Source organism: Panthera leo, chromosome C2 (genome assembly GCF_018350215.1).
Source record: "Panthera leo isolate Ple1 chromosome C2, P.leo_Ple1_pat1.1, whole genome shotgun sequence".
Taxonomy (NCBI): Eukaryota; Metazoa; Chordata; class Mammalia; order Carnivora; family Felidae; genus Panthera; species Panthera leo.
The window spans coordinates 91956612-91969629 of record NC_056687.1 but is presented as its reverse complement, the minus strand read 5'-3'; the positions used below and the strand labels follow the sequence as shown (position 1 = coordinate 91969629).

The following is a 13018-nucleotide window of genomic DNA, read 5'->3' as shown; positions in this document are numbered from 1 at the left end:
GTCTGGTGACAGAATGCAAGGTAGACTTGTTTGCTGAAAGTTTGGAGGTTGAATGACTAGCTCAAAGAATTTCATGAGTCTAAGAAAGAAAGAGGAGGAACTAGAGTAAGTCAGGAACAGGAGTGAAAAGCAAGAAATAGAGACAGAGTACAGAGGAAGAACAGACTGGATTTGGCAGCTAAGAAGACAGGGAAAGTTAGTACATGGGATTTCCAGTCAGATTTTTAGTTGGGAGGTTTTGAGATATTAATCCTACTGTTTTAAATCCTTTTATGTTTAAGATGCAAAATCCTTAATGAGTTATTTTTCTGATCTATATTCCCAAGTCCCTAGAAGGATGCCTCACTATCATTCACAGTCTCATGTCTTGAAGGCAGGCTCTTGAATGCTCAGTATGGCCTCTATTTGAAGTTCTTATCAATTTGACTCAAAGACCAACCACAACCGTCTGTATCCAGGCAACAGCATTGATAAACAGACAAGATTTCTTTCTTACTTTTTTATAGCACGAACACATACTGAGGACTCCTATATATATATATATATATATATATGTATATATATATATATACATATATATATATATATATATATATATATTTAACACTGTCAGATATCAAACACTATAAGCATAGGCATTCAGATTTGCCCTTCTGCCCTTAAAAAAGAAAGCATAACTACAACATAGAATCACTAACATCTTATTTTTTTAAGTTTATTTATTTATACAAATTTGTAAACAGAAAGAGAGAACACAAGCAGGGGGCGGGGGGCGGGGGTGGGCAGAGAGAAAGAGAGGCACAGAGTCTGAAGCAGGCTCCAGGCACTCATCTGTCAGCACAGAGCCTGACCCAGGGCTCTGACCCCCAAACTGTGAGATCATGACCTGATCCAAAGTCGGATGCTTAACCAACTAAGCCACCTAGGCGCCCCTAGAATCACTGACATCTTAATTTCTGAAAATCTAGATGTCATCTCAGATGTAAACAGTCTGCATTTTTGCTACTCTCAGTGTCCTCCTTGAATATGTTTAGATCTTTTTTACTGAGAAGCACCCTGCTTTCCTTTTGTTTTACATTCGAAATATGTTGTCTCTACAGTTATACTGTAAGCGACCTGAATATAGATCGGGTCAACCAAGAAGCTGCAGGGCTGCTGCCAGACAGCTTAACTCAGCTTCTCTCCTACTCTCTCAGGTCTGTCTGTCTGAATTTGGTGGGCATCAGTAGCCCAAGCCAACAGCTGGTTACAGCCATTATCTGTTTTTATTTATTTCTCCCTTGCCAATTTATTTTATGCCGGATCTGATTTTTCCATTCCAAGGGCCTGTGGACCCATGTTCAGTTTGCTTGGTTTCTAACACCTGAAAGTAATCCTAGTTGCCAGATCAGGTAAACATCAAACCCTGCTCAGTAAATTTAATCAGATCAGTAAAACTAGTAGTCCAGGTAGTAAAAACAATGATTGGAGAAGTTTTTTGTTTTTTGTTTTTTGTTTTTTTTTAGTAGGACTAATTTTTAGGTGGGGAAAAAAAGGCATTAAATAAATTCTATTTGAACACATAGTTGGTGAGAATTCTAGTGTGTACATGAGCCACTGAAACAATTCTTGGCATACTTGTAATTATGAATTTGAAAAGTTTACCTTAAGTTTAAATGTAATAATGTTTTCAGGTTTTATACTCATGAGTCAAGTAAATTAAATAGGTAAATATTGTTTTCTGGAGAATTCTGTTGCTATCTCCCCCAAAAAGAAGAAGAACTTGTAATCATTATTGTTCTATATTACAAAATAATGTGTAATTGTGTTAGGACAATAATTAGTCATACATTCTAGGAGCTTACAATTGAAAGCCAGGAAAGGCCTGATAAATTGAATGACTACAAAGAATGACTTAAGTGACATTAAGGGAAAAACCTTCTCGAAAGTAATCAGGAAGGTAAGGAACACTGGGATCTTTGCAAAATTGAGTTCTGCCATGGCTGGCCTGTAGTTGAGAAGTCCAATGTAAAATTCCAAGTAGAGTGATCTGAAATGATTCTGCTGTTAAGGACACAGCAGCTAAGTCAATTTTAAAAAGAACTTTAAATGACACTTCACTGGATAGCAAAGTATAAAGAATACTGCCAATGCAAATCACTTGGGTAATTAGCGAACTGTGTCTCTTTTGAGGCAGCGATTTACTTAACTTTCCTCATTTATTGCTCTTGGCTGAGCCACAAACTCTTGTTTGAATATAGCATCAGAAATCAAAGAATTCATAAAAGCATGTAGTATTACTTTATCAGGTCTAAAGAGATATGATTTTGATTGGCTGGCTGACCTTAATAAAGGCAGTAGGTATTATTTTTTCCTAATTCATGCTAATGATCAGTTGCTTTTAGTTAGAGGATGATAGATGATTGATAGATAGAGAGATAGATAGATAGATGATAGATAGATATAGATAAACTACAGCATACACATGAAATAAAAATTAATAGTAAAGGAAATTCTGTAATGAAAGGTAAAAATGAAGTTTGACAGAGTAGCTTGGGCATTCCAAGCCTAGGACCACAATCTTTTATCTGATGATTTACTCCATTTTCCATGCTATGACTTAACAGTGCAACTCTGGAATTGAATTGACTTTATTTTATTTTTTCTTGATGATGCTATAAGATTTCACTAAATCATATATAAATTAGAACTTGCTTTTTGGCCAATTGACATGCTTTTTCAAGTATTATGATATAAACACAAAATTACTTGAGCAACTTACCAGAGTCCTTAAAATGATGCTACTAAAACTGGAATTATAGAGGCCCTATATTTTAGTTAAGTTAGAGATAATAATATTATTACTATGGTTCTCTACATGCTACATGTTGAGTTATGATTATTTTATTAGGAAGTCAATTTTGTATGAATATAGAGATTTATTTGAATAATACTGGAATTATTCAATATTATTTCAAAAGGAATTAAATACAAATCCTGGGGTTTATGCTGAGTGGCATAAGATATATTCAGAAATCTAATTTCTATCTGGATATAAAATTATAGGTAATAAACTACCTAGAGTATACTCCCATTCTCTCATTCATTTATTCTCTCTGTCTCTCTCTTTCACACACACACACACACACACACACACACACACCCTTATTATATCCTTCAAGAGTCACTTTATCCTTCAAGAGTCACTTGTATCTAGTGCATAGTAATCCTTTCATAAGGTTGTGTTCAGAGTTCACGCATCAGTCCATGTTTATAGAAAAAAAGGTGTAACAGACCCATTCAGGAACTTAAACTAATGGTTCTATCTTATACCAAAATTTACTTAATAGCAAATAAAGTTAAAAGAGCTGTTTGCCATGTTTTTGTTTTGTATTTTAATATGCTCTCATTTATATGACCTTTGAATATTCAAAAGTGCTTTTATGTTAAGAAGATACCATGAAGATTTCCTTAAATTGTTATGTATATTTAATAAAAAAGTAATGAGTATGTCCAGAAAGATATATTTATTTGAATCCTATTTTTTAAAAATTAACCTCTGTATCAAGGGTGATTGGTTTTGTGGTTACACACACACGCACACACATACACACACACGTGCACACACGTGAACACATATGCTCGCATAATGGACTAGAGATTGTGTTTTTGTTTCTTAAATTTTTTGGTCTTATAGAAAAAGAATGACTAATCAACATTACCTCATATTTTTTTTTTGCAAAACTATTCAAAAAGATTTGTCTTCATCTATTGCTTCCTACAGTGATCCTAAGAATTTCCTGTCCCTTTATTCATTTTGGGTATGGATTGATTCACTTAACTGATAGGTACTGTTATCACAGTCTGGTTTTCACAAGTATCACTGACTTCCTGACTTATAAATAAAAGTCAGGTATAAATGTCAGTTATAAAATAAAGGTATATTTCACATTGAACAAAGTAATTTTTACTTTTTTTTATGTTGAGTTCCTCTAATGGGTCTGCAATAAGGGAATATATCTAATTAAAAAGATGAGTTCTATACACTTGGTGAGATTGGAAATTATATCCCTAAATATAATCAATTTATGTGTAATATATCTCTAAATATTTCCTACACAATATGTGAATAATCTATAAAATGGAATCTTTTATGAATTACTTTATACTTTTTCATTTATAGCAAATGTGGAAATATATTAGAGAGTAGATATTTGTTTTACAAGTTGTAATAAACATAATATAAAAGCTATTAAGTCGGTGAAATGAGTGAATATGTTTAAAGTATTATTAAAGTACTATCTTTGACTCCTCTCTAAAACTTTCATATATAAAGAAAGTTACTCAGCCAGCTGTTACAGCCACAATATTTTTTCTATCCCCCTTTTTCAATGGTCTTTGCCAATCTGTGAATTCAGATCCCTATAAACTTTCTTCTACCTCCTTTCTTTGTATTATGCAATATATATTCCTCTTCATTATCAGATTTACTGTTAAGCAGAGCTTTAAACATTCTAGATATATGAGTCTGAACTTTTTAAAAACCTCCAATTATTCTATGTTGTTTTCTAATTGAGCAAATATGCTCAGTTTAGCATTTAAGGTATTCCAAATGTGTTCTCAAATTACCTCTAACACACTGATTCATTCTTTTCCTTTAAAGATTATATTTTATTTTATTTTGAGAGAGAGAGAGAGTGAGCGCAAGTAGGGGAGGGGCAGAAAGAGACAGAAAGAGAGAATATTAAGTAGACTCTATGTTCAACATAGAGCCCAGCATGGGGCTCAATCTCAGGACACCGAGATCATGACTGGAGTCGAAATCAAGAGTCGGACACTTAACTGACTGAGCTACCCAGGTGCCCCAACACAGTGATTATTTCTTAAACATGGACCATCATTGATAAAAATGTGCATATATATCTACATGCAAAGAGTTGCATATAATTTTATGCACAAGTCTTAGAAAAATACCCGTGCTCATCACCCTCACATCCTGCCCCTGTGCTACACATTCCTTAAATTCCAACCATGTTAGATCATGAGCAACTTGAGGACTGACACAGTGTTTTATGCAAAAGCACATTCTCATATTCCCCATGATACTATCTCAAATATCTCCACCAAGTAACTTGGCCTATAGAATGTCTCCCTTGAGGTTTTTCAGAATGTTTTCATTCTCTTTATCTGCCCCTTGTTACCTATTACCTGGGTAACTTGGGGAGGATAAATGTCACTTTTCAGATTTCAGTGTCTACTATTCTTCCTCAAGTATATTCTTCTATTCTGGTGGGAAATAATTTTTTACTAAAGAATTTGTACTGTACTCACCTTGATGAATACAAGCTTTAATTGTATTTTTTAATGTTTATTTATTATTAAAAAATAGAGTCAGAGCGCGAGCAGGGGAGAGGTAGAGGGAGAAGGAGACACAGAATCTGAAGCAGGCTCCAGGCTCTGAGCTGTCAGCACAGACCCCGACGTGGGGCTCGAACTCACAAACCACAAGATCATGACCTGAGCTGAAGTCGGACGCTTAACCAACCGAGCCACCCAGGCGCCCCAAGCTTTAATTGTATTTTTTTTTATTTTTTTTAACGTTTATTTATTTTTGAGACAGAGAGAGACAGAGCATGAACGGGGGAGGGGCAGAGAGAGAGGGAGACACAGAATCGGAAGCAGGCTCCAGGCTCTGAGCCATCAGCCCAGAGCCCCACGCGGGGCTCGAACTCACGGACCGCGAGATCGTGACCTGAGCCGAAGTCGGACGCCCAACCTACTGAGCCACCCAGGCGCCCCTCTTTAATTGTATTTTAATTGAATGTCTGTTTGATTCATGTCAACTCAAAAAGGTGATCTAAGGTATTCTTTTATTTCAATCTTCCAGGTTTCTTAAGCACAGGGGATCAGGCTGCAAAAGGAAACTATGGACTCCTTGACCTCATACAGGCTTTAAGATGGACTAGTGAGAACATTGGATTCTTTGGTGGTGACCCCTTAAGAATCACTGTTTTTGGATCTGGCGCTGGGGGTTCATGTGTCAATCTGCTGACTTTATCCCATTATTCTGAAGGTAACCGTTGGAGCAATTCAACCAAAGGTATTATGCAGGTTGCAAATTTTGACAATTTTGGTGTCTGCATGCTACCACCATCAGTAGTATGTGATGCTCTGTACATATTTCTCTGTTGAAACTGAGTGTTAGGTTGAGCTCAATAACTGTTTAAATTTTTGTTTCTTCAGCTTTTCTATGCATGTTTAAATTTTTGTCAAACTCTTTTCTTTGTCTCCTGTGGAGCTTGGTAAGGATACCCTTTCAAGCACACTTCAGAATAGTTAGCATTACAGTTACTTTTCTTTCCTCTAAAAGGTGATTTTGGGGAAAATCAAAGATGTTCACAGTTCTGTCATCTCTGTTTATTCAGTAATCAAAAATCAAAGACAGGTGTTTTTTTTTTTTTAAATGCAAGGATTGTGTATTATCTATTTTCAAGACAATAGGCATTTAAAACCCTTCACCAGTAGGAAGATAAGGAAGCAGTCACAAGCTGGTTTGTCTGGAAACAAGGTTTTCACTTGTTGTCTGAATAGAGAATGGATGTTTGATTATTTTGCATGCATGATCCAAAATTGTCAAAGCATCAAGGTCACTAGTAGAGCTTTTCATTAAAAGGAATATTAGGTTTGAATTTGTACTTTTTCTATTTTCAACCTCCAAAGTGTTTATTTTTTTTCCCTGTAAAGCTTGGCAAAGCAGCTTGGAGCACTGAGGCTGCTTAAACCCATGAAGCATTTTTCTTGTCTCCATTTTCATGCCTTGACACCCTTTTTCCAAAGTGCCTGCCCAAGGCTCATCATGTTGTTTTTTTTTTATGAATTTCCATTTTACCATGAGTTTAATTCACTCATTCTAATTGCATTATTAACTTGAAATATCCGCAAGAACAGAAGTGTTTTGTTGGAAAAGACTGCAAAAGCAAATACTTTTTCTCTATTATACATAACAGAGAGGAAGACAGAGCAGGCACATCAACACAGACCATTTTATGTTTTCTGCTTTTTTTATTGTCATTTTTTAAAGAAGTATATACTGTCAAGTGTAATTCATGAAACATCTTGATCTGTAAGACTGAGTTTTATGATATGGAGCATCAGACATAGAATATGTGTTTTCAGTATCAAAGATACATTGATGTAGAATTTCAAAAGAACAGCCTATCACTAAATGAGTATATATATTTGGAGAATCATATATTTTCATAGACTTAATTTATAGATATAGTTTATGTGACATCTTCTTTATGTTATAGAGTTAATAGAGTTCTGATTTGAGATGACAAAATGACACATATGAGAACATTTCCAAGTGTATAGGGATTTTGGTCTATAATGAAGTGACTTATTTTGAAATAAACTTTGTTGTTATTGTTTTTTCATTGAAGAGATTAGATTGTTCTAGCTGAGGACTATATGAATGCCAATATTTATGTAGGTTAACATTAGACAATCTGTTCAGACTTCTTAGGGTCGTTTGATCTCAAATATTATTTCTTCCTATTTATTCTAAAAGTTTTTCTAAATGTAGAGCAAAAATGGGCACCAAAGCTAATCACCTAGTATAAAACTAACATTTGATAAAGAGATGAACCAATTAGTAAGTTGGCCAGCATTGCTATTCATCAATTGATGATTTAATGAACAGTGGCCAATGTCTATGCCAATAGTTGAAAATATAATATTCCATCACACTCTTCAAGGAAGACTGTCCATGGCAGGGCCAGAGAAATGGACTTATATTTTATTTAGTCCTAAGCCTATCTCTACAAAAAGGCTGCATGATTTTTAGCAGGAGATGCCCAGGAGATACCTTAAAATCATCAAGCTAATTCTATCTCCAGTGCAGACATTGAATTAAAGTCTGTAAACAGCAAGGTTACAGCAATGCTCAGATACTCCTGGTATCTACCAGGAGTCAACCACAACTTATATAAACATAATAAGCATTTTCATTAATGATAAAGTATTTGGTTTTTCTAATACTATCTAGATGGCATATTTCAGACTATAATGAAATATATATTTTTTTCAAATCTTCTTTGGTATATTTAATTAATCTCAATGAGCGCCTGAAATGGGAAACAATCACCAAGTTTATTTTAGTTGTAAAGTTTTTAATTAGTAAAATATTTTTCTGAACAATTTTTAACAAACACATAGCCTATGTAATTTTTAAAAATTATCTGTATTTATATCATTTGCTCTGGCATACTTTGCTCTGATAAACTAAAAATATGTTCATAAAGAAGTCAGAAACCAAAACAAATTTAAATTGGTACTGTTTGATTTTTTGAATATTTTTAGAATTATCTAAGAACACATTATAGACACTTTGAATACATGTACATGTTTGGAGAAAAATCTAGAACTTTGCTTCTAATTCAGACACTGCTTTAACACCTTTTTGAAAAGAATAATTCTTATCTCATTAACACATATGAATAATTGAGCATGTGTTTAAATAACAACTATGCAGGTATTTTTGGAAATTGACAATAAATGTAATTTTTAAAGAAAATAGATAAATTATGTTTTAAAAACAAAAATTTTATTTGAAAATATCTTAATGAGTAGATAAAGTGCATTTGTAAATTTGAATGGGATGCAGCCCTTATCAAACTGCATTTGGGACCATGATTTATAATTCTTAAACGCAATTAAGTAAAAAGCAGTGGACCATGACTTTTTCATCTTTTATGATAAAATATAGCAGTGAGTATTCAACAGTAGAAAAAGTTAAATCACCCCACACACACACACAAACACACACTGAATCCTTCTGCTGATGGTTTTTTCTTTAACCTAGTGAAAACACTTCAAATGTTATATCTTCTTCTGAAAGATGAATATTCAGCACACTATGTCTGACATGAAGAGCTGGAAAGAGTATGTCTAAAGTGATATTCTGTTCTGTGTGCCTTCTGGGCCATCCCCAGGGTATTAGCAAATTCCCCAGCCCCAGTAGTTGTGTGAGCTCCCAGCAATTCTTTTTTTTAATAAATCTGATTAAAACAAGCATACAGAGCCATTTTGAAAGAAGATACATGCAGCCAAATTGGAAGAAATATTCTCAAAAAAAAAAAAAACAGTACAAATTCTAATGAAGAGTTAAGGGGGAGAAAGCCCACCTGGTTGGCTTTCATAATAACATGGGTGTTTACATGTTGGGTGAAAAAATACTTGGGACTTTTTACCACTAATATTTACATGTTCTCCATCTCTCCTTGCTTATTGCCTCTTTGAGACACTAAACAATTTAGACCTCTTGATCCTTAAAGCAGTTGCCACTCAAAGCATAAGACTTTACCTCTTTGACTCCTTATACCTTGGGGATGTCTTTATGTACCTTCTCTTAAGCAAAAATGTCTCTATCTTCCTGTTTCTTGAGTTGTATATGGGTTTTTATATACACAGCTAAAATATCAGATGTTATTGTTTTACCACAACATTATTCAAAAGTCATCTCAAACTCTGTTGTTTTTCCTATAGGACTTTTTCAACGAGCAATAGCTCAAAGTGGAACAGCCCTTTCCAGCTGGGCTGTTAGTTTCCAACCTGCAAAATATGCTAGAATGTTGGCCACAAAAGTTGGTTGCAATGTTTCAGATACAGTAGAGTTAGTGGAATGCCTACAGAAGAAGCCTTACAAAGAACTTGTTGACCAAGATATTCAACCAGCACGATACCACATAGCCTTTGGACCTGTGATTGATGGTGATGTAATACCAGATGACCCTCAGATATTGATGGAGCAAGGAGAGTTTCTCAACTATGATATAATGTTAGGAGTTAATCAAGGGGAAGGGTTAAAATTTGTTGAAAATATAGTAGATAGTGATGACGGTATATCAGCTAGTGATTTTGACTTTGCTGTTTCCAATTTTGTTGATAATTTATATGGATATCCTGAAGGCAAAGATGTTTTGAGAGAAACCATTAAATTCATGTATACTGACTGGGCTGACCGTCATAACCCTGAAACCAGAAGGAAGACATTATTGGCTTTGTTTACAGACCATCAGTGGGTGGCACCAGCTGTAGCTACAGCAGATCTTCACTCAAACTTTGGTTCACCTACATATTTCTATGCCTTTTACCATCATTGCCAAACAGATCAGGTTCCAGCTTGGGCTGATGCAGCTCATGGAGATGAAGTTCCCTACGTACTAGGAATCCCCATGATTGGACCTACAGAGTTATTTCCTTGCAATTTCTCCAAAAATGATGTGATGCTGAGTGCAGTTGTAATGACATACTGGACAAATTTTGCTAAAACTGGGTATGTACCTAAGTAATAAAGTTACCTATAATTGAATAAAAATATCCTTGTAAGCATTTAAAAATAATACATACTTTGTGTCCAAATGATTTAACTTAATGGATTAATACCAATAATACATTAAGTCTCTTTATTCAAACTTGTATATTGTGCTGTTTCAGAAATCATTGCTTTATTAGCTCTTACTTCTTAGAACTTTATTAAGAAAGACATACCTCTGGGGAAAAAGAAAGAAAGAAAGACTTATATTTCTGTTGTATTACTCAATAAATAAATTTATTTTATTTTTTAATTACACGGGACTTATTCTTGTTATTTAGTAGTGACAAATATTATTTTATAGTGCTTTCCAATTTAGATTATTGTTTGTCCTTTGATCCTTCCAACTTCTTTTTTAGGTGGGCAGGTCAGGTATCGTTAATCCATTTTGTAAATAAGGGACTGAGGTGATGAGAGCCTAGCCTCATATAGATATTCATAGCTCTATGATATACATAGCAGTACTAGGACTTACAGCCTCATCTGCCAATTCCAAAACTCAGGTTTTTTCCACTATTCCATGCTGTCCTTGCTAGTTTGCCTATGAGACAATGTGTATGTGTGTGAATTTAAAAACCTTTGGGTAGACAGTAACCCATCTCTAAATGGCCAGAGAAAGCAAGATTGTGAGGCTTACTCGCATTACATCATCATCCATTTAACCTGCCTATGATAGGATCTATATTTCTAAGTTGACCCAAATTGTTATTAAAACACAGTCTAAGGCCTTGCTAACTTGCCAAGTTACCTCTTCAATTTGATGTTAAACTAGTACTATTTTGAATAAGAAAAAACAAAAACAAAAACAACTTTGTTCTCATGAGCGCTTTTGTTCTTCCCCTAGTGACCCAAATCAACCAGTCCCTCAAGACACAAAATTCATCCATACCAAACCCAACCGCTTTGAAGAAGTAGCATGGACCAGATATTCCCAGAAAGATCAACTTTATCTCCATATTGGATTAAAACCAAGAGTTAAAGAACATTATAGAGCCAATAAAGTGAACCTCTGGTTGGAGCTGGTACCTCATCTGCATAATCTCAATGACATTTCTCAGTATACCTCGACAACAACTAAAGTGCCATCAACTGACATCACTTTCAGACCTACGAGAAAGAATTCTGTACCTGTCACATCAGCATTTCCCACTGCCAAGCAGGATGATCCCAAACAACAACCGAGTCCATTTTCAGTCGATCAAAGGGACTACTCCACAGAGCTGAGCGTCACTATTGCAGTTGGAGCATCACTGCTGTTTCTGAACATCCTTGCCTTTGCAGCCCTGTACTACAAAAAGGATAAGAGGAGACATGACGTTCATAGGAGATGCAGCCCTCAGCGTACTACAACCAACGATCTGACCCACGCACAAGAAGAGGAGATCATGTCCCTCCAAATGAAGCACACTGATTTGGATCATGAATGTGAGTCCATCCATCCACATGAGGTGGTTCTTCGGACCGCCTGCCCCCCAGATTACACACTAGCTATGAGGAGGTCACCTGATGATGTTCCCTTAATGACACCCAACACCATTACAATGATTCCCAATACTATACCAGGGATTCAACCCTTACACACATTCAATACATTTACCGGAGGACAGAACAATACTCTGCCCCATCCCCATCCCCACCCCCATTCACATTCAACAACCAGGGTATAGCCAGATAAGAGAAACAAACTCTATTTTTTTGATGGATTGCAGTAAAAGATTACTGAAGATTCCTTGGCTTTCAACCTACAAGACTCTTACTATTTAAATAAGGAGGAATATTATGTGAATATACATATCAAGAACTTTGGGGGTTTTGAAAAAATTAAATTGTACATATATACACAAATCAACTTTAAAAATGAATTTCAATTGCTTGAAGCAATTGTTCTGAATGATACTTTTTCATTCATATTCAAGAATTAATTTTTTGAAGATTTATGTTACATAATGGAATTAGGCATGTGGAACACCAAACAGGAAAGAACTATGTCTGAAATATAAAAAATAAAAATAAAAAAACAACCATGAATATGCACAAGGGACACACCAATGGAATGTCAGATAATTTTCACCAGTTTTTATTTGGAGCTGTTTTATTGTGTAGACCATATTTACATATTTGGATAAGTACACAAAGCACCAGTGCTGTTAATGGCCTTAGCGGAGGCTCATGCTGAAATTTGCCAGTAAGACAAAGTTTAAAGACTGGCAGGTACAACGTTATCACATAAGTGCTGTCAGTATAAAGTTGTGGGGATAAAGGAAACTGGATATTTTTAGCACGATGTGCATGATAATTTATATGCTTGGTGGCTGTGCTGCTGATTAAGCCGTAATTAAAATTCTTCTCATCCCATTGGAGTCTTTAATAGAAGCTTCCTCTATCAATTGGCAGAACCTAAAGAAGATTTGTAAGGGGCAAAAGTAATTAGAAGTAAATAATTCACAGTAGTTTTGATAATAGGAAGAATTAGTTATTAAAGGTATTTGAAGAAACTATAGTTATAGTGGTGAATACTCGCTGATATGAATCCCAGGAAAAAAAACATTCCTGTGTTTTTAATGTTATTTTCATGCCAACCTAAATAATTTATAGAAATACAGCCCTATTTGGACATGTGCTACAGGATCTATAATTTTCTGTGGTTTTTGTTATTCTGTATTT

At 34.9% G+C, this 13018-nt stretch overlaps 1 protein-coding gene across 1 annotated transcript in view; it reads left to right on the top strand.

The window, feature by feature from the left end:
• Positions 1-12021, top strand: part of NLGN1 (neuroligin 1) — a 672475-nt gene extending 660454 nt beyond the window's left edge. The window contains exons 6-8 of the mRNA XM_042955278.1: positions 5867-6052; positions 9526-10315; positions 11199-12021. Coding sequence (XP_042811212.1) covers positions 5867-6052; positions 9526-10315; positions 11199-12021 — 1799 coding nt within the window. The remainder of the gene's footprint in view (positions 1-5866; positions 6053-9525; positions 10316-11198) is intronic.
• The last annotated feature ends 997 nt before the right edge of the window (positions 12022-13018 follow it).